The sequence below is a fragment of the Anopheles arabiensis genome, chromosome 2 (assembly GCF_016920715.1).
Source record: "Anopheles arabiensis isolate DONGOLA chromosome 2, AaraD3, whole genome shotgun sequence".
NCBI classification, from domain to species: Eukaryota; Metazoa; Arthropoda; class Insecta; order Diptera; family Culicidae; genus Anopheles; species Anopheles arabiensis.
Genome location: NC_053517.1, coordinates 22,992,711 through 23,020,255, shown reverse-complemented (window position 1 = coordinate 23,020,255; position 27,545 = coordinate 22,992,711). Strand labels below are relative to the sequence as shown.

General features: G+C 50.4%; 1 protein-coding gene and 1 long non-coding RNA gene across 2 annotated transcripts in view; both read left to right on the top strand.

The window, feature by feature from the left end:
• The window catches only part of LOC120904727, a 32,144-nt gene extending 29,854 nt beyond the window's left edge, over positions 1-2,290 (top strand). The window contains exon 3 of the long non-coding RNA XR_005739818.1: positions 1,930-2,290. This is a non-coding gene — a long non-coding RNA (uncharacterized LOC120904727). The remainder of the gene's footprint in view (positions 1-1,929) is intronic.
• Positions 2,291-2,365: 75 nt separating this feature from the next.
• Positions 2,366-27,387, top strand: LOC120897464 (1-phosphatidylinositol 4,5-bisphosphate phosphodiesterase epsilon-1-like). The gene is made up of 15 exons (XM_040302388.1): positions 2,366-2,369; positions 2,414-3,153; positions 11,807-12,028; positions 12,170-12,315; positions 14,001-14,124; positions 14,247-14,912; positions 17,469-17,613; positions 17,703-18,558; positions 18,642-18,775; positions 18,845-19,071; positions 19,148-19,385; positions 19,454-19,665; positions 20,271-20,428; positions 20,516-20,652; positions 20,726-27,387. The coding sequence occupies exons 1-15, from the start codon at positions 2,366-2,368 to the stop codon at positions 23,359-23,361; spliced, it is 6,645 nt and encodes a 2,214-aa protein (XP_040158322.1). The 3' UTR covers positions 23,362-27,387.
• Positions 27,388-27,545: the final 158 nt, after the last annotated feature.

The following is a 27,545-nucleotide window of genomic DNA, read 5'->3' as shown; positions in this document are numbered from 1 at the left end:
TGTTTGTGTAAGGTTTTTTCCCCCCTCTTCGGCTTTCATCCCATTCTGGTTCTGGCGCTTCTCATTTTAAATTCTTTTTGCCAATTCGTGCAGGCCTAAACTGCTGGCCTAGGTGGTACGCGGGTCGCTCGGGCGGCAGAAATCGATTAACTCCTGCCACTGGCTGGAACCGTTTCTGGGAAAATGTAACATCCAAAGAGAGAGAGAGAGAGTAAAAGACAGACAAATTGTAGAAAGCTATTCCTTCCGAGAAATGTATGCTACAAAGATTATTTAAATTGCACACGCAGTACAAGGAGCCGGCCAACCCATCGGAGGGGTTAAGTTTATTGGACCCGTGAAAAGGCTACAGGCTGCAGGCTCTAATCAGTTTAACTTTCAATCGAATGATATGCTTTCCAGTTGAGGCTTACGGTTCCGTGGCTTCTAAACTGTTGCTGTGCGTGTGCTTTGTGTACTGCCATCGAATCAAACAGCTCCTAATCCTGTGGTCCAATCGCTGGACCTTTCGCTCGAAACAAAAAAAGACCCGCTGGCCACGGTTCTGTGCCTGGCTTATTAAAGGGGTTACAAGCTGTACTCTGTTTTTCCAGCTTCGCCGAATTTCCTTTCCCCAAAACACACTGTGAGTCAATAAACGTCCTGCAGGTCGGCCGCTTTGCATTCTGCCAAAACCGCACACACACACACTAACACGAGACTAACCGAGCCCTTGCACTGTGTGGTGGGAGTTCTACGGGCTTCCACGAATCGATAAATTTGATTCGATTCGAAATGCTTCCCCGAAACCGGGAAAACGAAATCCACCCCGAAAGAGAGTGTGTGGGCGCCGGCTGGCACGAGATTATCGCGGCTCTCCAGTGCTCCGGTCGGTTTGGTTCTGGGCCACACACACACACACACTCGAAGGTTTCGGGCGCGTTGTTTGTGGGCAAAGTCGTCGTCCTCGTCGCATGGCAGTTTTATTGATCGTCGTTTTTCGGGCCTGTCGAAAAAGTTTCGGCACCACTCCGGCAGCCCCAAAACTTCTCTTCCTCCGTTAGTGCCCTTGCCCTTGGGTGTGTGTGTGCGAGGGTCGGCGGCGTAGGAGGATGATGGCTGTCGGAAGCTGATTCTATTAGCACCCCGAGGGGGTGCTGCTGTATTGGGTTAATGTTGGGTTTGGCACAGTGTGTGGCCGATGCACCCGCGACGAACCCAGCCGTCCGAGAGCAGGATGAAGTTGATGTTCAAAACCAGATGCAAACTTTGTTAGCCCGGCTTCGGGTTTCGGGGTAGAGTAGAGCCAAATTCTGCAATCCCTCGGATGAATAATTATATCACGGAGCGTGCAAACCATATTTTCGCGCAACCCTTCCCCCCTTATAAAGGCCTGAAGAGCCCAGGGTCCGAGCGTTTGGCGGGGGCAGGCAGGTAGAGGCAGATTCGTACAGCAATGATTCGTAGAAATCCTTCGTTAATTCCGAGCGAATTACCTCGTGAGAATAATTCCGCTGCAAAGCGCAGGGCAGCATCTAGGGCGGCGGACAAAGTTTTGCACTTTCCGGAGTTAAGGCTGTAGTGTTGGGTACTCAAACGGGAGCTCGAACCTCTGCTTCCTGCGTGTACATAAGCCTACTCTGCCTACATTCACTGCATTACCCGCCCAGCAGGAGGGGGCTTGTTGGCAGATTGTTGGGTACGCTTTCGCTCTCCGGCGAGCAATGCAATTACAAGCGCTAAGTGTTTAACTACGAAGCAAACAACACGGCCAAACAAGTGCTAAGTTGTTGCGCTCCAGCTCCGCTCCAGCTTGGCCGAATTTGTGAGCAGGAACGGCGGCTTCCGTGCTTTCCTCCAAATGTGTAGTTGCGAGCGGATGTCGCGCCTCAACTGTGAATAATTAATTAATGTTGCTAACTTGTTCTTCTTTCTCTCCCACTCCCTCAGGTTAGCAGCTCATCGTAGCAGTAATGCACACTTTTCTGCTCGAGGCAGACGGTGGGCGGACCGGCCCCACACGGTACCTGTAACTCTGCCGCCAGCGACGAGTAATGGCCGTGGAAAGCTGCTACTTCACTGCAACGCACTCGAGCAAGACGGGAAACGGGACGACCTCCTAGCGAGTTGTCGCTGGAGATCGCAGGAACGTGTTGCCGCAAAACGTGCTGCCAAAAAGTGTGCGTGTGTGTGCGACATCGGAAAGTCAGTGCGTACGTGGAAGTTAAAGCATTAAAACACACCCACACGCACCTGTGTAGACGGTTGAAGTGAAGGGGTTAAAATCACGACAAAACAAACAAAAGAGAGAAAAAAACACACACGCACCCATACATACACACACACCATGTCAAATTAAATTTCCACTGGCGTCGATTAGCGTAACATGCGTGAAGCTTTCCCAAGTCTTCCATTTGATAACATTACTGAAGAGAAGCTACTACTACTACTACTGCTAGCGGCCCGGCCAAGCCCGACGGCGCAGCACGAACCACAGCAGAGGCAGCAGCAGCAGCAGCAGCAGCCGCACTACCACCAGTCCCCCAGCACCACCAGCACCACCACCGCCACGACGCGAAGGAGGACGGGCGGCGGCACGAGCTGACGATAATCGGCGAAAAGATAATAATTAATCGTGAGGGCGAAACAATTAAGCAAACATTGGTGGATAACGACCAGCCCGACCAGCCGCCGACGGTCCAGAAGAATGCTGTACTTGATACTGACGACACAGCGCAAAGCCACGCTGGCCATCTGCCAGCAGCAGTCCTCACGGCAGCAACAGCAGCAACAGCGGCTGCGGCGGCGGCGGCGGCCGGTGCAGCAACAACGGCGGCAGCGGCGGCGGCCTCATCATCGCCCTCGGTCAGCTCGACGACTCACCACCAACAACAACAGCACCACCACCACCATCACTACCACCTGCACCATCACCAGCAGCACTCGGTGGCGGCATCGGCCACTGCGACGGCCGCAGCCACGTTCTCCACCACCGCCGCCAGCACGATCTCGGGCAGCAGCGGCGGTGGTGGCGGGAGCGGCGCCAGTCCCGCACTAGCGGCGACCACCACCGTCCCCTTCTCGGGTGAGCTGGAGGAGCTGCAGAACATACTGCACTTTCCCGAGGAGGTCGCGCTTCGCATCACCGACATGGAGTATCAGCTGTTCTACCAGGTACGGTCGCGCCGGATTCGGTCGCACTCATGTCCTTTTTTCCATATATTTTGTTTAAGGGTTATTATTCATTTTCCGACCGCAACGGCTCTTTGAAGCCAGCATAGCGTGAGTGAGAGAGAGAGAGAGAGAGAGAGAGAGAGAGAGAAAGAGAAAGAGAAAGAGAGAAAGTAAGCGAGTGTGTTTTCCTATCGTCCACAAGCTCCGAAGCTGTGTTTCCGAAGTCTCTATGGAAACGATCTTAATATTCAACGGGTCTGCTAAAACTTACCATCATCATCATCATCATCATCATCGTCGGGCCAGCATCAGGATGATGAATTGAATTGAATGAAAACCGCCATGAACCGTACGACCGAAACGCAACGACTGAACCGATATCCGGCTGCCCCAGCCATCCTCTTGCCCCGGCCAATGACCACGACCACCACGGAGGAGTGATTGAAATTCAGTTTAATTTCGAAAACTTTTGCTACCCCAACTTTGTTCACCGCCAACAAATCTCCCCCATCTCCCCACTTGGCCTGTTGCTTACCTGTCGCCTTTCCATCCCTTCCCTTTCATCTGCACCGCTGCTCATCCTATTCATATTCTATCCTTGCCTCCATTTCCCCGACACTACCACCAACACCCCCGCCCCCCACCCCCCGCACTGTCCAAAAGGATGCAAAAGTTTCGTGAACCCACTTTTCGATGCATAACTTATCGTTCGTTCCATTTCTTCAAAGCTCCTTCCCCGCTCTCCTTCAGCTTCTCCACTTCCGATTTTTCCACCCGATTTCTTATTCAACGGCCTTTTAAAATCTTTGGCAAATCAGTTTCCCATTTCCATGCGACTGCCCTTCTTCGATCCCACCCACCTTTAAAACCCACTACCCCTCCAGGGTTGCCCTTTCGGTTCTGTGGGCTGTGTGTAAAACTTACCTTATTCATGGTCAATTAATGCTTTCCGATTGACTGACGGGCAAAACGGTTACTTCCCGTGGACAGACGCCGCTCTTTGTCACGCTGGCCACGGGGCCTGCAGCTGACGGGCTTTCAGATGAATTCGTTCGGAAAATTCATACTCTCTCTCTCTCTCGCTCATCAAGCAGGCGGCGTCAACGGCCGAACGGTGGTTGGACCTTTTGTTCACGCGCGCGCTCGTCGACACTATTTACCGGCGGCCGACGCGCTGTGGTAAGGGTGTTGGGGTGGGAGGCGGAGACTGTGACAGCTCACAGCCCAACAAAGGCCAACCACTGACGATGACAATCATTTGACAGCGGCCCTTGCCGGGGACGCCCAGGTCCGCTTCAGGTAGAGCCATTTAGGAATAGTGCGGACCATGCGAATTTTCACAACAGTTGCAAACGAGAATGGCCAAAGCTTATTCGCCTCCACCGCTTGCCCGTTGGATGCTTTTAATCCGAGTTTTATTTTTCTTCCCCCCCCCCATTTCTCCAATGTGGTCTCTGGAAAGTAGAACGTGAAACTTTATGCCGAATGCATGGGTGAAGCAAAACTTCCCTACCATTCGCATCAAAAATCAACACACACACGTGAGCTCCGCTTCTGTCCGGCTGTTACCCCCTTTTTTGGGGTTTGCGTTTCCTTCCCAGCTCTTTCCAACTTTCACGCACGGCAAACAGCAACAGCTCAATCAGCGTCACGATAATGACCGACGCCGGCGGGCGGTGGGCAAAACTTTGTGTCCCTTCTTCCCATTGCCGACAGCTCAGCAACGGCCAGCACCGCAACCACCGTTGCCATGGCCAAAATTTGGGGGGTGAAGGTTGGGAGAGAAGAGGGAGGGGATTTTTTGAGGCACGTGGCACGCCATATAAAGCAGCAATAGTATCGATTACCCCGTGCCGTACCAGTATCAGTGACCGGCTACAAGCGGAGCAACATATTGCCGTTGGAGTTGGATCGTTTTTATGTTCTAGGAAGTAGACGACTAGGGGAATAGTGGTAAGAGATGGGGGAGGGGGTGAGGATGGGGGGTCCTTCCTCACTTCCCAGCAAGTTGAGCTCGCACCGGAGAAGCAACAGGACCTTGCAAACGGAGTTGGATCTTGATTCTTCGATCGATATTTCCAGCCAGTGTGTGTGTGTGTGCCGGAAGATACTGGGAGCCTCCATTTTTCCCGTTCGATTTTCTTATCACGTCCTGTCCAGGCGCAAGGGCTGCTGTTGCTGCTGCCTTCCCGTGCGCCTTGGTAACTATTATTTCCGTACAGCCCCGCTTCGCCACCGCCGAGACCTGGTTACGAGGCAGGCGCTTTACTCAAATTAATTATCTTTTCCGATGTGAAAGCAGAAATCTTTTGCCGCTGGAGCACGGTGTATTCTTTAGAAGCGGGCAAGCTCCATCCTCCCCGCTTTTGACCGGCATGAATTTTGCGCCCGCACGTGGCTACACTCCAGCTCGACGGGGGCGACGGGGCTTTGGCTTTGGACGAAAAGTTAGGTGAAACAGACCTGCCTTCCGGGGAAAATTATGCTTTGTTCCCTGCCAGAGCTCAGTAGTCGTAGCTAACTTACAACTTGTTACAGCAGCAGAAGCAAGTGCCGTTTCACCGGAAGCAGTTTTGCCAGCAGTTGCCCTTCCAAAATCGATACCCCTAGCAAGTATTGAAGGTGGACGGCCAGGCTAAACTTTCGCATTTTTGCTTCCCCATTTGGTATTGGAGATTAAATTCTTCGAACTACCTTCACACACACACACACACACACACACACACACACACACACACACACACACACACACACACACACACACACACACACACACACACACACACACACACACACACACACACACACACACACACACACACACACACACACACACACACACACACACACACACACACACACACACACACACACACACACACACACACACACACACACACACACACACACACACACACACACACACACACACACACACACACACACACACACACACACACACACACACACACACACACACACACACACACACACACACACACACACACACACACACACACACACACACACACACACACACACACACACACACACACACACACACACACACACACACACACACACACACACACACACACACACACACACACACACACACACACACACACACACACACACACACACACACACACACACACACACACACACACACACACACACACACACACACACACACACACACACACACACACACACACACACACACACACACACACACACACACACACACACACACACACACACACACACACACACACACACACACACACACACACACACACACACACACACACACACACACACACACACACACACACACACACACACACACACACACACACACACACACACACACACACACACACACACACACACACACACACACACACACACACACACACACACACACACACACACACACACACACACACACACACACACACACACACACACACACACACACACACACACACACACACACACACACACACACACACACACACACACACACACACACACACACACACACACACACACACACACACACACACACACACACACACACACACACACACACACACACACAGTGAGCGGGGGTTGAGCAACACACTCGGCGTAACGAGCCCGCGAATTGGATCTAATAAATCACAATGCTAAATGTGAAACTAATTAGCTTCATTATGTCTCTGATTATCGGATCATCTTTCGAGCAGCGAGTCGAATGAAGCCATTTCACTCGAGAGACCGAAATAGAGCACAGGGAAATAGGGAGCGTTTGGGGAGGAGTGTGAATTGGGGGGAGAAAAGGCAGATGGTGGGAAGGACAACTTCAGCCAACAGCACCAACCAACCAACAGCAGCAATCAATAGCTAACGAAACGGACGAAGCGAAGCGAGGGACGAGCGAAACGATCGCTTTTCGCCGCCAACACCACCACCACCCGCCAAAAGCCACACCACATCAAGGTTGCGCTTCCAGCAACATCCTTCATATTTATCTCTTTTTCTCTCTGCCTCCCCCTCCTTTGCCTTATGCCACCCCTTTCCACCGTGCTGGTAGCGGTGTGGATAAGGGTTTGGGAAAAGTTTTATTCGTTTAAATCGTCCCCGTGGTACCGTTTGTGCGCTTCGCACAATGGCACACCACGCTGATGGCGGTGACCAGAACGTTAGGGGGGGAAAAAGGTAGAGGAGGGATCGGTTATGCAAAATTGACATGGAAAAGATTCGGTTTCCAGATCATTAATCAGTTTCATCGTTGTTTTGCTTCTTCTTCTTCGTTTTGTTTGTCACTCTTTCTCTCTTTCTCCTGCACAGGGAAGACACACAACAGCCGCCTGGTGACGGTATTATTGGATTCCTGCTCCCTCCCGCCTGATTGCGGCTGCCCCATTCCATCACCGGGTAACCGGGAGGAAGGGGAAGGCGTAGGGAGGGAACGATTGAATTGTGTCAACAAAATTATGGACGAGAAATGATCCAACCAACCGTGCCGGGTTGCGAAACAGTTCCATTATGTACAACATCCCTCCAACGTCTCTCCCAGGGTCCGACGGCAGGCAGGCGGAAGCTTATTTTGCTTCTTTTGCGGACCGCAACAAAGATTGTCCCACTTTGTTCCGGCCCCCGGGCCATCGGGGAGCGCTCGGGTAATAGGACAAGGTCGAATAAAAATATGCACCCTGGCCCGTGCCCCTGCCCGCCGCAAGCCGCGCCGAAGTGGCTGGAAGATAATTTTCTCTGCTGCATACGCAAATGGAACGATAATCAATTGAATCGGTCGTTTGATTGGGGCGAAATAAAGGGCAGGGCTACCCGACGCTCAAACCCCATGCACAAAGGGGGCTTCTTTTCGCTTGATTTAATGACCTGGCGCAAGGCGGCCCTTTGCCGGATAAATACGCGCGGGATATAATAGGATTGGCCTCATAAACGGCACCGAAAATCAATTCAATCACAACCCTGTGCGCGCTGTATTAGGAGTTCCATCGGGAGGCAAACGGAGAGGAAGGAGGGCTGGATCCTGGCCTACTTATTCTCGGTCCGGCCGGTCCGAAACCGGAGGGATTCGTGTTAAATTCTCTTCAGGCAGCAGCAGCAATAGTGTGCCCGACTGATAGGCAATTGGTACGGCAAACAACGTTTGGCACAGGCACAGGCGTCGATTGCTTCGAAATTGGCTTTGCTCGCTTGGACATGCTCGGTAGAGCGTTTGTCCGACAAAAAAGAAAGGGAACGCATTTAATCTGCCTCCCTGGGTACGGGGCGATTCGATTTGCGGGCAAATCGAATTATTGTATCGTAATTCCCGTAAGGAAATACGCGCACCTTATTGTTGTCGGTGGCTTTTGAGGAGCATAAAGCGCCTTAAACAATGATAACAACATGCTAATTAGTTTCGGCAAAGATATTAAAATTAAATTCACAATTCCACTGTGGGCTTTAAACGTGACGATAACGATTACTTTCAATCGTCTACAGCATGTGTTGATTCGTTTTGCTGTCTTGTTTGTAGCTCTTATAGGCAAATATCGCCACCCGTCTTTATATGGTCTCGTGGTGCCGTGCCAAGCACCGGGTGTATAATGAACCGTACGTCTCTGGTTCAAATCTCTAATTTGATCGAGTCCCCACCCGTCCGTCTCCTGTTCACAACACGTTTGATCTTCTACAAACTTTGTTGAATTACAAGTTACAGGGTTTTCGAGGATTATATTATATAGACATGTTCAGCGAGTTGAGGATTCGTTCAGGCATATAATAGACTCTTTCAGCGAGATATAGAATTGTTCGGAAGTAGGCGTTGACATGTTCGGTTATACTGTAGAGCTGTCACTGTCGTACCCCTTGGACTGCAGCTTGGATCATTCACATCAGAAGGTAAACAAACGGTTTTCGAAAAAATATGCTTTTTTCAACTAATTTATGTATTAAGCAGCTTGGAGAATGATTATTAGCTACTTTTAGGACTTTTAAGAATGAAAAATTGAATGCTACGGCACAGTGTGTAAACAAAACAAATGACAGCACTACAGAATCGCTGAACATGTCAACGCCTACTTCCGAACAATTCTATATCTCGCTGAAAGAGTCTATTATATGCCTGAACGAATCTACAACTCGCTGAACATGTCTATATTATCCTCGAAAACCCTGTAAGAAGAGAGGCGTAAAACTGAAGTTGCTACTTGTTGTTATTTACTTAACTGTGTTTGACTTAACTTTTAGAAAACTTTTTTTATCTCTTATAGAACCGAAATTCTACTATATTTTAGGGATTATTGTCTTCCAAAACCTTTTAAAGGCAGTTCTGTACTGATATGAATGTTCAAAAACAATGTCCGCAAACAATATTTCCGAAAAAAAAAAGGTTTGAAAAAAAAGCATCAATAAAAAAGGCAATCCCCAAGGTAACGCCGTGTTCACACTTACAGAGCCCACCCGGCGAAACCGAAACCGCGATGGGCCACACAAAACGGCTGCCCCACAAAGCTTTCAGCCTTAATGAGTGGGGCCCGGCCCAGCTGAATGTAATTAAAAATTGAAATTATCATCAACCTGCCATAAATAAAAATTCATTTGCTACGGCCGTGTCCCTTCCCGGAAACCGGAAAGGTAAACAAAACAACACACCGGAAACGCCCGTCGAACAATGCGGGTGAGATGCGGCCACGACCGGCGAGGGCAGCCGCTCGATCAGGTGCTAATAAAAGAGCGAAAGGGGTGAATGTTTTAAATTTTATAGCATAATTTAGCGACACTTGCCACTTCGGGTTCTTCGGGGTGGACAACAGTGCAGCGCCACTGCTGGCTTGGAGTATGAATCATTTCTCGCCGGGCACATAATTTCCCATCGGGCGCCCGGGTGGTACCGAACTTTGTCGTTATCGTTCAGAGTGCAGCAAGCGCAAAGTGTGCAGTGGGGGGTAGACTGGAGGGAGGACCGAACAGGCCTCCCAGCGATTGGGACCAATCACTTTGATGCCAATGAGCCAAGCAGCCAGTTTATTGTATACTGATGCCTGATAGCGAAGAGTGGAGATGGCAGGCTCAATTTCATCGTTTCATTGTTTCGTTAAAGCTTACAGCCTCGTTCACTGCAAACTGCAAAAGCTCTACGGAGCGTTAGGGTAAAGCTCTCTGTAGGTCCCTTTTTGTATGTGTGTTTGTGTGTGTGTGAGAGAGATTCACTGCCCATAAAACCTCGTACGGCCATTTGCTTTCAAGCCGCCCGAGATTTGCGTTTAAAAGGCCCACCAGCTTTACCAGCTCACCGCAGCATGACGTTCCCTTGTGTGCACATTCCGCACCGTCACCCCACCCACACACCCGGTTCCAGCCATTCCGCTCCAAAACATTTGATGTTTGTAAATGTGCCAATGCTTTCGGTGTGACTCATGCACACACACACACACACACACATCAGGCAACGCCAACTCGAAAGGTTCTTTGTCTTTCATTGCGCGTCCCTTTTGGGGTTCCTCTTGCCTCAATTCAATCTTTGCAAACCGTGGCTCCCCGCACAAATGGAAATCTCAAATCATGAAGAAGTTACATGACCTGATCTCCCAATGCACCGCAAAACCCCACCCCAACACCACCACGGGAAAATCTTTGCCCGTAATGTGTTAAAATTCGTCCATTTTGGGGCGTTTTGGACCATGGCGTACAGAAGATTAGCAGCATCAGTAGAAGAAAGTGAGCCAGAGAGAGAGAGAGAGAGAGAGAGAGAGAGAGAGAGAGAGTAGACAGGCCAGGGCAGGGGCTGCGCTCGTTCCAAAAATGACAAAATGGCCATCCGTGCCCGTGAACGACACGGGGACGGCACGCGCACGGGCGGGAAAACCAATATAAGTCAAACTGGAAAACTGGCACGGTGTGTGTGTGTGTGTGCGGATCTCCTCCGACCGGTCGGATGGTCGTTTTCCAGCTCGGTCACGTACCGGAAGCGTGTCGTACGGCAGCAGTGTAGCTACGGCTACGGCTGCTAGCTGTCGTCATCGCACACAAATGATTCATAATGAAAACGACCCAACGCAGCCGCGCGCGCGTTGTTGGAGATGGGGCGGACCACCGCCGTAAGAAATTTACAACAAACGTTCACTGCCATTTTATTACATTCCCTCGCACCTTCCTTTCTATGCGCTCACTCCCGGGCGATGGAAAAACCCCGAGACAAGAACAAGAACGGCTGCCCATTTCTTAAGCGAAACGGTCGAAACGAACTTCACTCGGCGGAGTACGGGCGAAATCCTTCCCGCCGTGATGGTCCCGCCGCGGAACGTGCCCGTATGCAGAGAGTCGCTGCGTCTTCTCGCTTTGGACCTTTCTTTCCGTACCTCCGTGCCGTCCTGTACATCGCGAGCATCTAAAGTTTCGTGCGTTCTTTTCGTTTCGTACCGCCGTGTTCTGGCGCGCGCGTTTTAGCGTACAACAGGGCGCGATATCGATTCGATTGTCGCAGCTTCCGAACCGTACCTTCTTCCTCTGTCTCAAATGTTGTGTGTTTGATAGGCATTGTTGTATTTCCAAAACACACACACACACAAACACACACAAAAAACTTATGTATGTTTGCTTTAAATCGCGTCTTTCTTATTCTCTGTTTTCCATTTTCTGTGTCCCATTTCAGGTATCACCGATAGATTTCATAAACGAAGCCATCCTCGAGCTAAAACGGGAACGGTGTGGCAGCATCGGCAGTGGTCCAGAAGGAGGTGGTGGAGGTGGAACGGGAGGAGGTGGAACGGGAGGTGGAGGAACCGGAGGTGGCGACCGAGAGGACGGAAGCTTCCAGTCGCCTTTTAGTAGCTTTATATCGTCACTGAATCCCATACGCAAACGATTCGATGAGGTAAGCGGAGGCTGTGGATCACCTCAACCTCAATTCAGTCTGTCGCTCGTATCGACAGGTTCCAGTTTGGGGCTAACGTGTGGCGTGGTTTCAAAACTTTTCCCTTCTTTCTGCTTGCTGTGTTGTTGTTTTTTGTTTCAGACCAGCGCGTGGACCAACTACATTGTGCTCTCACAAGGTACACAAGACGAACGAAAAGCGGCCTTTGCATGTCTGTTGCGTGTTGCTATTTCATGCTGGAATATCGGAAACTTCAATGGTGCTAAAGAGATAGTGGATGGGCTGAAGTGAGTTCGGTTTTTTACTTCCCATCTTCTCCCCATCATTCCATCATCATCATCATCATCCACAACAACCATTTTAGATTCTTTCCAGCAGTGTTGGGGGTGGAGGGAAGGAAAAGCCTTTAAAATGTTATTTATACCAGCGGCCGGAAGTTCTTCCCGTGTGAGGTTGTGTGGGAAAAGCCGCGGACATCATTTAATTAGGGGAGGCTCAAGAGACTCCTAACAAGCGATTGGGAGAGAGAGAGAAAAAGGGAGACTGTGTGTTCTATTTCAGGGTGTGTATGAGTGCCGGTCGCTATATATTTTGCGCCTCTGTGTCAATTTACCCAACCAAATTGGGCCTCTAAAAAGAAAGGTCCCTCTCTCTCTGTTCAGTGTTTTTTGTTCTGTTTCTGTGTTTTCATTTTTGTTCATCACAGCACATTGTGGAGTGGATTTGCATTTCAAATTTAGTTCGTTTTCTTTGCTGCCCCACGTTTGTCCTTTCGGGACGGAACGCAGCAACGGGTGCAGCGAAGAATACCAATCGTTGTCGGTAACGATACGCTTCGGGGCGCTATCCAAGAAGTCAAGAGTCCTTTGCCTTTGAATCGGTCGGTTGCCGGAGTGTGATGACCTCACCGCTATCCGTTAACCTCTCGCTTTCTCGCCCACTGTCCATCTATCTTGTCTGCACGGACACGGACCACACGGACCCTCAAACGGTCGACCATGGGCGGGTGATGGGCGAGCAAACTCCGAACGCCCCACACCATGTCGATGTTTATTATTGTGTCGTACCGAGAAAACTGCTCCGGGGCAAGGATCCGGCACATAAAAAACACGGCAAAGGCGAAGAAGATGACTGCTGGCTAGCACCGACGGCCGGTGTACGGACCAAGCGGGCGGTTCCGGGGGCAGGGGTTTCTTTCGGCCTCCAGCAGCATTTGACCGTTGTAGGCCGGCGGAAACTACTTGCTTCCGTCGTTCCCGTTCTACAAGGAAAGGAGAGAAAAAAGGCACCACAGAAAAGGAAAACCTTCCAGAAAAGCATCGACACCCTGCGCTTTTCCTTCTTTTCTTGCTTTCCACGAACCGAGGTGAGGTGTTTCTTTTCAATCTGTGTGTTAAGCAGCACCCACCACCACCATCATCATCCCGTTAGCCGCATCCGGACGATCCGCAAGGCTACTCGCTGAGTGGACATTATTCGGTTACGCTTTCCACAGTGTCCGTGGTGGTTTATTTTTTCCTATCGATGGGGAGGGGGAGCAGTGTTTCGTATCTTCTCTTGGATTTCTCGGACCAGCAGCTGGCACACCCCTTCCACACCAGCCCCGGAGCAAAGAAGCGGCAAACTCGAGTCTATAAATGTGAATTATAATTTCATTATCCAATCGGGTCACTATCGGGTGTGTTTGTGTGTGTGTGTGTGCCTTTTCTGGTCCATTGGCGTGTGGAGATGAGAAAACACGGACAACCAAACAAGCCGCAGGCTCCATCCGACCCGCCCGACCTAATGGGGTGCGCTTTTACGGCTAGTTGACCGTACGGCTCAGATCTCCTCCTCCCTCCTTCCCCAGGGGTACATCATCTATCCACCATTTGTGGGGAAATGGTGGTGCCACATCACACTTTTTTGGCAGCAGCTACGGTTCTGTTTCTCTTCACATCCTCCCTCTCTCGCTCTATCGCTTTATTTATAGATCAATCAAAAAGGAAGCCTTCTGGACGTCGGCCACGGATCGCACCGGTCGGAACACGGTGTACGAGTTTCTTACGACCGTGTTCGATAGCTTCGAGTATGATAATGCGGTTACGCGAGCACTGGTGAGTTTGTTGTTTCATTTTTTCCCATGACCACTGCCCATGACGACTCCCACCCCCAAAACGCCAATCAATAACATAATTTGGGGTTTTTTTGTGGGTTTTTTCCTCTTTTCTTTCTCCAGGCCATACCCACGTGTCGCATGATACCGTACTTCCGGAACCACGTCGACGAGATCAAAACCTTGCTGGTGACCGTCCCGCAGACCGGTGAACCCGGGCTCGAGAACCCGGTCGAAAAGTACTTCCTCGGCGAGGTGAAACCGCTGCCGCTGCGCGAAGATGAGGAGTTTGTGGCCCGATTGTTACCGCTCGAGCTGCCACTGGTCGATTGCCGGGTGCGCACCCCAGTACCGGCGGACCCAACGGCCTCCGAAGTTGGGTCGGATGAATCGACGGAGCAGCTGGTGGTACGGTCGGAGCCGGAGCACGATCAGCCCGACGCTCAGCCCGATGACGAGGGCGAGGAGGAGCAGATGGTGGAGCAGATACTGGTGCGGGCGGAACCGGCCGTCAGCCGGCTGCAAGCGTCCATCGAGCACCACGACCAGCTGTGCCGGGAGCTGCCGCACAGCCTACTGGAGTACCTACGGGCGGCGGCCAACAGTCCGCGCCAAACGAAAACCCCACTGTACATCTACCAGCCCTCGAACCTGCAGGAACAGGAGGAGGACTACGAGGTGGAGATCGGCAACTACAACCCGGTGCAGCCGCTGTTCTACGACCACGGCATCAGCATCATACCGCTGTCGTCGAAGAAAACCAACGCGATCGATCATCACATACTGCAGGTGGGTGGTGCCTCTCTATTTCTCTACGCAAAAAAGAGGGTTCTTGGTGATGTTTTATGGACGCGTGACACATCTGTTCAGCAAATGCAGCAACGCCCACGTTCGACGAGTCCATATTGTTCTCCGTTCTGCTTCTAATGGTGTGCTCGGTGTGTGTAATGTGTGTTATTTAATGGATACCTCCCACACGTTATGGCACCGAGTGAAAGCATCTCGAACGTTTTGGAGATCTTGGGAACTATAACGAGAAATAGGAACACGTTGAAGGTTGCTACTTCCACGTATCGAGTTTTTTTGTAGACTCTCTGGGGATCTGACATCTAAAACAATTGCATAACTTTCATTCAAGTTTGGCACAGTGATTCAGAGAATCGGTATGGATTCTTTCCGGAATAGTATTTCAATAACATTCCAACAAACGTCAAACGGTCGGTCAAACGCAATCGCTTCCATTACTCCCATTAGTAATGAGTAATTGAAAGTGACCAAAACAGACGATGTAACCAAACATTTCTCGCAGCTCGCAGAAGCATCAACATTATTTCCTAGCACAATTAAAACTACCATTTATAAAAACCCTCCAGCCCCATCGTCCGCTAACCAACCACCCAAAGTACAAGCTATGGGACGCTATCCCGCTGGTTCCGGCTGACGCCCAGCATCAGCTACTTAGTCAAATTGATTCCCCAACCCCGAGGATGGTCGCCGATCGATGTAAAAATGGTGCCCGCCAGTCGGATGAAAGTAGTGAAAAGCCTTCAAAAGCTGATCTTTCCATCCCTCTCCCTCGCTCTCTCAAACTCCTCTCTATCTCGCGCTCTCTCAATCCCACTAGCAATCGATCATTCTACCGCCACTGACACCTCCGATGCCACCACTGCCGTGGATGATGCGAAGTGAAATTGATATCGGTTCTGCAATGGTATGCGCCCTCTTCAATGCCCAGTGCACTCACGGCCAATTTGGTGTTGCACGAACGCGGGCCCGGAACTGGCGGAACGCTTCCATCATTTCCACTCCCATTTTCTCTCTCACAAACGCGCACACACACACACACATGCACACAAATAGTCACCACTCTTCCCCTCGGCTGGTTCATTTTCCTCCCCCATATAAGCCGGAATGTTGGATGTTGAAATTTATTACGCCAATATTTCAACGATGATGGCGCGCGGTAAACGCAAATGGACAGCGACGAACGCCGAGGGTCAATGGGCCTAAGGGAGAGGGAGGAGGCTCCTTTTGCACCATCCGGAATCAATTACCGAGGGAGGCGACGGATGTCAAGGAAGGACAAGGTGTGTTTGTGGTCTCGCTGGTGTACGAGAGAGGTCCACTTCCACGCATCATTTATCGTGACCAGTTATGAGATGTATCATTATACGTACGCACGCCCGCAAGCCAAGAGTACAAGAGGGAGGAGGGAAGGGGAGAAGGGGGAGGGGGCTTACGCAGAAGCTTCTTCCAAAAGCTTCCGAGCTACGCCTGCCGTCTAGCTGATGGAATTACCGTGCGTATCGCTTCGCTTTTCCCCGTACCAGCTCGCCACGGGGTCAATTGTGGAACGGCTCTCGAGTACCTCGAAGTAGACCCACTCGATGGCCACTCGATAGACCGAACATCTACTCCCTGTTTTCCCCGCTCGGACTCGCTGTCCAGACACGCCGTCCGACCAACCTATTCGGTAAACAAAGAACGTCAAACCATTACTGGGCGAGGCCGCAGCGACACCTGCCAGGGAGGGTCGCTGTTGGTAGTGAAATCCGTTGCGATGGAGAGTCCGGCATACACTATTGTTTCGCGATGTGTGTGTGTGTGTGTCGGCGAGGTTATATCCCATCCACAGCAACGAGATTGAATTGCCCGAGACTACATTCCTGTCTCTCCCTCTCTCTCATTCTCCCTGCTCTTCTAGTGTTCCACATGGTCCTTGAGGCCGTCAGGCCATACACCATACAGGCGGCACACGTTATTTGTCACAGTTCTTCGAACTCTGCGGGGAATCTCCCGCATTCGTCGCACATTTCGCAAACGATCCACTCTCCATCAGACCTGCCTCCTGCACAGGACATCAATCCCATTTATCGCAGCGTGGCACTGTGTGTGTGTGTGTCGGCACGCGTGGACTGTCGTGCTGGCACTGCTCGTGTGTGCGTTTATAAACCGACATCAATTTCAATCATCGCAAATATCGAATTATTGTTGTGACCTACATTAATGTCCTGGCGTCCTTCAGTGCCTCTGCATCACCAAACCACATCGGCACGTTCGAGCTCACATGCAGACACACACACACAGAGACACGTGTGCCAGTGCTGGCGGCGATTTAATGAATTACAAATTATGGTACTTTCGCTTACATCGCATGTCGGATACGCCGGAGAAGGGTGGAAATGGTGCCATGTTGGGAACGGTGACGGGGACATTCAATCATTTTGGGGCTTTGGCTTTACTACCAAAGCACACCGTACCATAAATACATATCAATACATTATGATTACTCTTTTCTCTCTCTCTCTCTCTCTCTCTCTCTCTCTCTCTTGCTTGTATTGTCAGATCCTGCACCATGGAACCACGTGTGTACTGTGGGAACCGGAGATACCGTCGGATCGGTCGTCCTTCGTCTACCTGCGGCTGGAGCGTTCCTGTTCGTTTGTCTCCTGGCAACGAACGGCCTGGCGGCGCATCAAATCCCAACAAGGTAAGGATATGGACCTGGAGATTTTTTCTTTTTCTTTTCCAACAACCTCAAATGCCCGTTTCTTCCGCTCTCCCCCAACGGCCAAGCAGACTTTAGCCTTAACGTGAACCCGGAGGAGATAGTGGCGTGGAAGTTTGCCAATCGCTATGCATCGAACGTCGGCGAGCTGGAGGGCCAGTGCCAGAACCTGGACGAGGGCATGCTCGACCTCGGCACGATCAAGGAGATCAACATGGGCTCGCGGAACCACGAGTACGACGCGGAGATACTGGCGGCCGGCAAGCGCTTCGGCCTGACGCACGTCGAGTGCTGCGTGACGCTGCTGTACGGTAACTCGGCGAGCGAAAACCGCATACTGTGCATCCTCTGCCCGCCGATGCTGTGCCGGGCGTGGTACGTCGGGCTGAACTGGATGCTGCGCGGCATCCGGCGCCAGCAGATCCTGATCGACCGGTCGATGCTGTGGCTGAAGGAGCTGTACATACAGCTGTACTTCGAGGAGGGCGCGTGCAGCGAACCGAGCGTGGCCGACGCGATCAAAGCGTTCGGCGGACGGTGCTACGGGCTGTCCTCGATCAAGTCGTGGTCGGGTTCGCAGATCAATGAGCCGGGATGTAGCGAGCCGAGCACTGTGGTCGCGAAGAAGGACTCGTGCACGACCAAGATACGCAAGAAGCGGTCCGTGGTCAACCTGCTGAACCAGGGCAACGCGAATCAGGGAGGTGGTGGTGGCAGTGGCAGTGGGAGTGGGGGCGATACGACGCCCTCGGACACGATGCTGCTCGACACGCGCGACTACCGGACGCGGTCGATCGAGCGGCGCCGGGAGCGGAACGGCTCGAACGATCAGCTCTGGCAGAACGTGAAGCATCTTCGCATCGGCTCGGTTACCTACGATACTCAATTAGATTTTTTAAGCTTCGTATCACTGTATCGATCGTTTAGGTAGGTGCTGAGTTGGCTGTAGGGATTTGATCACACGTACGAAGAATTCCTTCACACCAACCCTTCTTTCTTCCCTCGCACAGTTTAATTGCACGGCAGGACCTACGTGATATTTTCGACCAGCTCTCGGTGACGACCATCTCGCGGACGACGCTGAACGGGGAGAAGAGCCGCAGTGCGCCCGAACTATCGGAGGCCATGGTCAAGCGAAAGATAGGTAAGCGGATATCTGAGGTTCTGGAGTGTAACAAAGCCATTCATGTAACTCTCTCCCCCATCGCCTCAGGACTTTTGACGCGCAACTGCTCACTGGACATGGATCTGACCGAGGCGAAGCACACGCAGAAGAAGTACTTCGACGCGATAGCGGCCTCGAGCATCGCACACATCGCCGCCAGCAACGATTTCCTTTCGTGCAGCAACAAGGTCATCACGATATCGACGCTGAAAAAGTTTCTCGAAACGCGCCAGATGGAGATCAAAACCGACGAGGATGTGAAAGCCATTATACAGGTAAGTTGGCAATAAGCTTACATGACTCCTTTCCGTGTACTTAATGCGCACAATCCCCCCCCGTGCCGTACCGTAGCGTCACGAACCGGAAGCGGCACATCGGATCGAGAACTGTCTCAGCTTCGAGGGATTCGCCCGGTACATGATCGACAAGGACAACTACGCGTTTCTGAGTGAAATCATGCCGGAAAGCACCTACATGAACCTGCCGATGTCCCACTACTACATTGCGTCCTCGCACAATACGTACCTAACCGGGCACCAACTGAAGGGCGAAAGCTCGGTCGAGCTGTACAGTCAGGTGTTGCTAACAGGTAACAGGGTCCCCACTGACAAGTGGCTGTCCAGCTGGTTGTCCACTAACCGACCGCTTCTTTGGCAGGTGCGCGCTGCGTTGAGCTCGACTGCTGGGACGGGGACGATGGTACGCCCGTCATCTACCATGGACACACCTTCACCACGAAGATCCCGTTCCGGGCCGTCGTAGAAGCAATAAACAAATCTGCCTTCATTCAATCTTCCTACCCCGTGATACTTTCCATCGAGAACCACTGCTCGGTGCAGCAGCAGCAACGGATGGCGAACATCTTTCAGGTAGGTGTGCGGCGGTTCTTCGCGTCCGCTTCCCCAAAGACTCATATGCTATCAATTCCGGAGCCGATCCTGAAGCCGATTTCGAAGACGATCCCAGAACTGATTCCGGAGCTGAATCCCGAGCCGACTCCTATTCTGAAATTGGTTCCGGTATCAAAATTGGTACCTGTATCGGAATCGAAATCGGCTCCGGAATTAGAATCGGAATCGATCCGGGAATAGCAATCAGTTCCGGAATCTGAATACGATCCGCAATTGGAATTGGCTCCGGAATCAGAATCAGATCTGGAATTGAAATCAGTCCCTGAATCTCCATTGGAATGGGTCGTACAAATAAACTTGGATTCTTTGCGGTTATCAATACAATCGTAGCAGCATAGTACCCAAACACCTATTCTCATGGAGATCCCAAAACTGATTCTGATGTCGGAGCCAATTCTGATTCCAGAGTCGATTTCGGTTACGATTTCGGAACCAATTTCTGGGCCGATTACGATTCAGGAATCGATTCCGGAAACTGGTTCCAGACCCACTATTCGGAATGGATCCGGACGAATCCGGACATCATTTTTCCCATCACTATTATGCTCTCCCGTTCGTTGCAGGCAATCTTCGGCGAAAAGCTGGTCACCAACTTCATGTTCGATCAGGACTACAGCGACGAGCCGTACCTGCCGTCGCCGCTTTCGCTCAAGCACAAGATACTGATCAAGAACAAAAAGCTGATAGTGGAGATACCGGCCACCTTATCGACCGGTTTGACGTGAGTATTTGAGTTCGCGTAGCCTAATCTCATCGCGTCCCCACAGCGAACGTTGAACGTTTCCCGTATTTTGTTTCCGATTTGCAGGCGACAGAACACCTTCAAACAATCGAATTTATCCAGCAGAGCCAGTTCAATTATATCCAACACTAGCGGTAGTTCACTGAACGAAGAGTTTAGCGATGACGAGTACGAGGATGATGACGATTTTGACAATATTGATGGTAAGTGACCGCCCACGGTCCCCTCGGTAGTACGCAACACGCGTAACGCTCTGCATTCTTCTCTTCTACGCAGAAAAAACATATCATACAACTTGGGGATCAATAGAGGATAAGTATAGGCACAGTGTGTGCCATTCCAACATCACGCCGACAAAATCGAAAGCCCAAGACCAGGACGAACGATCCCGCAAGCGCAGCAACCAGATCGCCCGAGAGCTCTCCGACCTGGTGATCTACGTGCAAGCAATAAAATTTCGCGGCCTGAACCCCTACAGTCCGCACAACTCAATACGTGCCAATCCGAAGCAGCAGCAGCAGCAGCAGCAGCAACAGCAGCAGCAACAGCAGCAACAAAGTCAGCAAAATCTGACCAGCGCCCAGCTGAGTTCGCAGCAACAGCAGCAAAATGTGCTCAAGACGAGTGGGTCGGTCGTGACGGTGGGAAGCATACTGAAGAACAGCTCCGGCGACACGCTCAGTCTGCCCTCGTCCAGCCACCTGTCCGATAGTTTGTCGCTCAGCTACGACGCGTCCAGCATCAGTGGCAGCGAGTCGCATCTACCGCCGACCTCGAACTCGATTCGCAACCGCACCCTGCCGAACGCGAACCACCCCTGCTACCAGTGCTCCTCGATCAATGAGGCCAGCGCGAAGAAGCTCTGCCGGAAGGATCCGCTCGGGCTGATCGCGCACACCGAGTCGCAGCTGATGCGCACCTACCCGGCCGGCCTGCGCATCGACTCGTCCAACTTCAATCCGGTGTTTTTCTGGGCGTTCGGCATCCAGATGGTGGCGCTCAACTACCAAACCGAGGACATACCGATGCACATCAACAAGGCCATGTTCGAGGAGAACAACAGCTGCGGGTACGTGCGGAAGCCGGACGTGCTGTGGAACCGGTCGCACCTGATGTACCGGCGGTACAGCCCGCTGGAGAAGGAGTTCGACGGGCTGCACGTGACGCAGCTCGTGCTGAACATCGTGTCCGGGCAGTACCTCAACCAGGCCAGCCTGTACTCGAGCACGTTCGTCGAGATCGAGCTGCTCGGCATACCGGTCGACTGTGGCAAGCGCAAGACGAAGATCATCCGCAAGAACTCGTTCAACCCGCTGTGGAACGAAACGTTCTACTTCAAGATCATGTTTCACGATCTGGCGTTCCTGAAGTTCAGCGTGTACGACGCGGAGACGGGGCTGGTCATTGCGCAGCGCGTAATTTCGCTCAAGTGCATCCGGCCCGGGTACCGGCACGTGCGGCTCCGCTCGCCCACCAACCAGCCGCTCAACATGGCGTCGCTGTTCGTGTACACGCGCGTGGAGGAGGAAAGCCTCGACCGGTCGTACGACGAGATCGACGAGCAGTACCTGCAGCAGCGGGGCGAGAAAACGCGCGGCGGCCGGGGTGGCAACGCCGGCGGCGGGGGCGACGGTGGCGACGTGCCGGTCCTGTTCGAGGCGAGCCGGCTCGACATTGCCAACAGCCTGGAGAGCAAGGTGCCGCAGCTGAAGCGCAAAATGTTCTTTCTCACCGTGTACGACGTGGTGCCGGACAAACCGTACACGATCCTGAAGATCACGCAGGAAAGCACCACCAAGGACGTGCTGACGCAGGCGATGGGCAAGATGAACAAGTCGGCCCAGGACATGGCCAACTTCATACTGATCGAGGAGGTGTACCGGGGGTGGGAAAAGAAGGACCGGCTGCTGCCGCCGAGCCAGCGCGTGCTCGACATGGCGGAGAAGCCGCTGCAGGCCCAGGGCCACTGGAAGGGCGAGGGCCGGTTCATACTGAAAAAGATCGGCAACGATCCGAGCAGCCGGGCCTGGGTGACCTCGATCCGGCGGACGACCGACCGGCGGGCGTCGATCGCTGCCACAATGGCCGCCGGTGGTGGTGCGGCGGGGCTGTCCGGCGCTGCCACCGGCGGCAAGGAACCGACCGCCGACGATCTGCTCGCCCTCGAGAACGTGGACAACTTTCTCGTGTGCGTGTACAACGTGTCGCAGGACATACCGTACGCGATACTGCGCGTGCCGATGAAGTCGACCGCGCAGGACGTGCTCGCGCAGGCCCTGCTGAAGGCCCGCCGGCTCGACAACCCGAACAACTTCGTGCTGGTGGAGGAGCTCAACTACAGCACCAAGGGCAACGACACGATGCAGCGCATCCTGCTCGACGACGAGAACGTGTACGTGACGCAGGCAAACTGGAAAACGATCGGCCGGTTCGTCATCCACGAGCGCAGCCAGCTGACGCCGTCGACGATCCGCAAAACGATCCTGCCGATCGAGAAGATTAGCCGCGGGTTCAGCATCAGCCGCGGGTCGTCCTCGTCCTCCACCTCGGTGCACTCGCTCGCGTCCAAGTCGCCGATACAGGTGGCGCTCAGCGATCCGACCGCTTCCTCCTCGACGTCCCGTTTCAAGTCCCGATCGGCCGGTGCGCACGAGCCGGGCGCGTCGGGCTCGGGCGTGGGCGCCAAGTCGCGCCACCACGGGCACGGTCGGACAAAGTTTTGCTCGGAAAAGGACACGTCCTTCTCGAGCACCAGCGGTGGCAGTGCGGGCTCGAAGTCGGCCAACCGGCGCGAGGTCCACTCGGAGGGCGAAACGCTCAGCGACGAGGAGACGAAGGAATCGGACATCATGTCGACGATGTCACGCTTCAAGCGCATGTCGATCAAGAAGCTAAAGTCCTGGAAATCCTAACTCGGCCCGCTGTGGGAGACGTCCGTGGACGTGGAGTTAGCAGCGAGCTAGCAGCAGCTCCGAGACCGAGACACGACTAATCGACACACAAAACAAAACCTGGCCCAAACCAGCAAGCACAAGGGTGCAGCCGCAAAGTAGCATCATGTTGCTGCTGCTACCATCATCATCAGCATCATCATCATCATCATAGTGTTCTCACGATGGCAGCCGAGTCAGCACAAAAACCCCACTAAACACATGGTGTGCGCGAGTCAGCAATTTGACGGCCATTTTGACTACCAGCCTACACGTTTGTTTTTTTGTATTGCTATCACACAGCTGTACGTCTATTGCTACTATTATCGCAGCTTGCGTTTGTTAAAGGCTTCCTAAGGCTTGAAAGCGTTACGCAGATTGAAGGGAAAAACGAGAGAAACGGAAAGGAAAGAGTGTTGTTAAAGAAGGTGGGCGCGCTTGGTTTTATGCTTCAAACAACTAGGACACTTGATAGCATAAAAAACCCTGCTCTCCCCCCAAGAAGCCCAACGCGCCTCAAACTAGTTAATGTAGACCGTAATGTCCGTAAGGGTTGGACCATCCGCAATACCAGTTTCCTGTGATTTTGTGCCCATTCTCTCCTCACACGTTCACGTTCAGGCCCTCCGGCAGCCATCCCCGCCCAAACCCGAAGCGAAGCGGAGGAGCAGAGCAATACGGAGGGCACTACCCACACAAACGCGCCCATTATTGTAGGAGATTAATCTTGATAGATGGGAGTGGGAGAGTGCACGATAGGGCGGCAGATACGAGATGAGGTGGAGTTAAGATGAAAGGGTTAATAAATGAAAAACAAAGAAAAAAACGCATCTTTACAGCAAGTTGCAACAATAAACAGTCGTAGCATATGCTAATCATATTCTCACACTAAATCTCACACTTCTGGTTCGTAGTAGCAGCGCCGTGTTACAGACGCTACAGACGTGCTCGACACTAATGATAGATTCAATGTTCGTGCTATGGGCACCCCGTATCGTGAAAGTGACAGTGCGGAACAGGAGCGCATCGCCATAATGGGATGCGCGGTTGAAACGTTAACGATGACGAAGATATGATAGCATTAGCAGTAATTGTTTAACCTACCATCCTCTGATGACCACCCCATGCCTCTCCTGCGCCTACCCACCTTCTCCCCAACAGTTCCCGAAAAGGGAAGAATGAAAATAAAGCAAATAAGTAAGCAAACAAACAAACAAACAAACAAGAGCAAAGCAAACATACATGTTGATAACACGTTAATAAATATTTAATAAGCTAGCGAGTTCAAGAAAAAGAGAGCGAGAGAGAGAGAGAGAGAGAGAGAGAGAGAGAGAGAGAGACAGAGAGAAAGTGTGTTAGCAGTCCAGTGTGGAGTAAAAAGTGGAAGTGAAAAACAAAAACGATATTAGAATAGAACAAAAAAAGCAAGGAATGGAGTTATAATATCAAGCATATTGGGGCGCAAATAAACGAGAAAGTGGAAAAAATGGAAAAGCGCGACAGAACGAACGATGCACAGGCGGCAGAAACAAACCATGTGATAATAAAAAGAAAGAAAGAAAGAAAGTTTAAATTGGATATACATTTTTGAAGTATCAGATTGTGACCTATTCTTTCAAAAACCAAACAAAACTAAAGAAACCATTGAACGAACTAGTGGGAGGAAAGTGTTATATTTTATATAAACCTTCTTACACATACACAAAATCACATTTCCTTCTACACGGACCCGTGGCATCGACACACATATACACATACACATACACACAAACACTCAATCAGTTAAATCGGGAAAATAGCTGTACAACAACCAAAACCCAACCAAAGCTCAACACGGACAAAGCCCGTTCGATGGTGTGAGTGTGTGTACGTAGAAGCGTAGAACGTTCTTTGTTAGGGACGATAGTATACTACAATACCCCGTAACAGAACCTCACGTGTACAACATTTCAAAACAAAACAAAAAATGGAACATAAAACAATAGTTCTAGAAACAGAAACAAATAATAGGGGAAAAAGTAGAAAAAACAACTCCACCCTCCGGAAAACAGATAAAACTAAGCAAACACTATAAAAAACATACAATATATCTCGACACACAAAATGGAACATAACCATATCCACCACACGAAAGCAGCGGGGTGACGACAAAACTACAAGTAAACAGATGCAAAAAAAAAGAAAACATGTACACGCAAATAGCGCAAACAATTACCAATAGCATAAACTAAAACGTGAACAAAACTGCTTCGTTTTTAATAACAGTCTACAGCATACATTAAAAATAACTGTTACCCCAAACAGCAAAATGGCAAAGTGTGTTGATAGTGACTATCCCTGATTCCCTTTCTCTCTATCTCCTTCCCGCCTACCTTATCACTGGCCACACCGACAAACGCTAATGCCGCGCGCCAATGTTAATAGAGAGTTCTCTTTTTTAACTTGTTGTTCAATGAGAAAAAGGAAATAAGTAACAAAACAAAGAAAAATAAATCTAAACAAAACGAAACCGACAAAAAAATGGCAAAACCTACACACAACAACAAACAAAAAAAAAACAAAACAAACGAGCAAGCAAATATAGAAGTTAAACGTATTTGAACAAATAATTAACTAACGCGCTTTACTTTCATTTAATGAAACAAACAAAAAAAAACAAGAGAAAAACATAGCATAGATGATAATCGTTTTCATCGCGGGGCCGAATGAATGACTATAGCATAAAGTACTGTTTATAAATAGAGAGCTAGAGTTATACCCTTTTTATCAATCATATCACCCTCCGCACCCGTTGTCCAAAGTTTTCATCTTACATTATACCCCTTTTCCAGTGAAAATACACAAAACACTCTCTCTCACACACGAACTCCACGAACATAGAAGCACCTGAACCAGAGGAGGAAAAAACAAAGCAAACAAATACAAAAACCATATCCTACCACACTACCACAGGACCCAAGGATTCCTTCTATTCCTAAAAGGACGTAGACAACATTACAAACAAGAAGAAACAGAGATAAAGAGATGAAAAAAGATAAGAAAACAAAACAAAACGCAACAAGCTACCCACTAAAACAAACTTAACAATTTAGCGTTACACGGAATTGAAAAGCAAAGTAATAAAAAGTAACAGTTTATTCTTGATGTTTATATGTGTCAATATCTGAGATTTGTACGAATATTTATATACACATTAGTGATGAAATAGTAGAAGAAGGATGAGGATCACACCGACGCCACATAAACCACGCACACACCCACGCACACATCCACACGAGACAAATGCATAGGCGCATGTAAAAGAAGCTCGTACATTAGAGGGAGGGGTAGTAAAATCATTAACAAACAGCTACAACAAAATCCCAAAACATCTCGTCGGAGCAATGCATGCGACGTTGCCTGTTGCAAAGTAATGGTAATATAAATAATAAAATTAATAATAATATTAATAATAATAATAATAATAATAATAATAATAATAATAATAATAATAATAACATTAACAAGTAAACAGAAAAAATGGAAGTAATGCATACAACTAAATAAAGAAGTAATAAATATCAGACAGTATGATAAATTAATGCTAACGGTAACGGACAAACATTAGTAAAATGAGGAAAATTAACACTCAACAAGAAAAAAGTAACACTAGTAGCAAGTAATTTAATTACAAGTGCAGCAAATGCAGACGTTAGATTTTTTTAAATAATAAAATGAAAAATCAAATAAACAAAAGAATGATTCATTTTCGCGGATGCAGCCTGTATCGCGGTTGCGTCGATTGCAGTTATTCAAAATGAGATTTAAAAAACAAACGGAAAGAGAACACGTGGTGTTCTAAAATCTCAGCTTAAAGCATCTAAGTACACATTGCACATCGCATGGACAGTTGGTTCGTCCTGGTAATCAAACCAACTTCATGTCACCCATATGCACACCAGGTTCATGTGAGCAATACACTTCAATCACACCTGTTCCTTCCATCACGTTTCATGGCGCTTACCAAAACAAAAAAAAACCAACACCTGTTTTGATATTCATAAAGCAACAATTAGACAAGCACAATACTCTTGACTGGTTCAATTGCAAGCGCAAACATCTCCTTTTCGCATGAATTGCAACATCCGTAGGTGGTTTAAAGCTAGCTCTAGAATTTAAGGTAAGAA

Coding starts and splice junctions, on each gene's coding strand:
- LOC120897464 (XM_040302388.1), top strand. Junction 17,614..17,702: donor GCGCATCAAATCCCAACAAG/GTAAGGATATGG, acceptor ACGGCCAAGCAG/ACTTTAGCCTTAACGTGAAC. Junction 18,776..18,844: donor CATGGTCAAGCGAAAGATAG/GTAAGCGGATAT, acceptor CCATCGCCTCAG/GACTTTTGACGCGCAACTGC.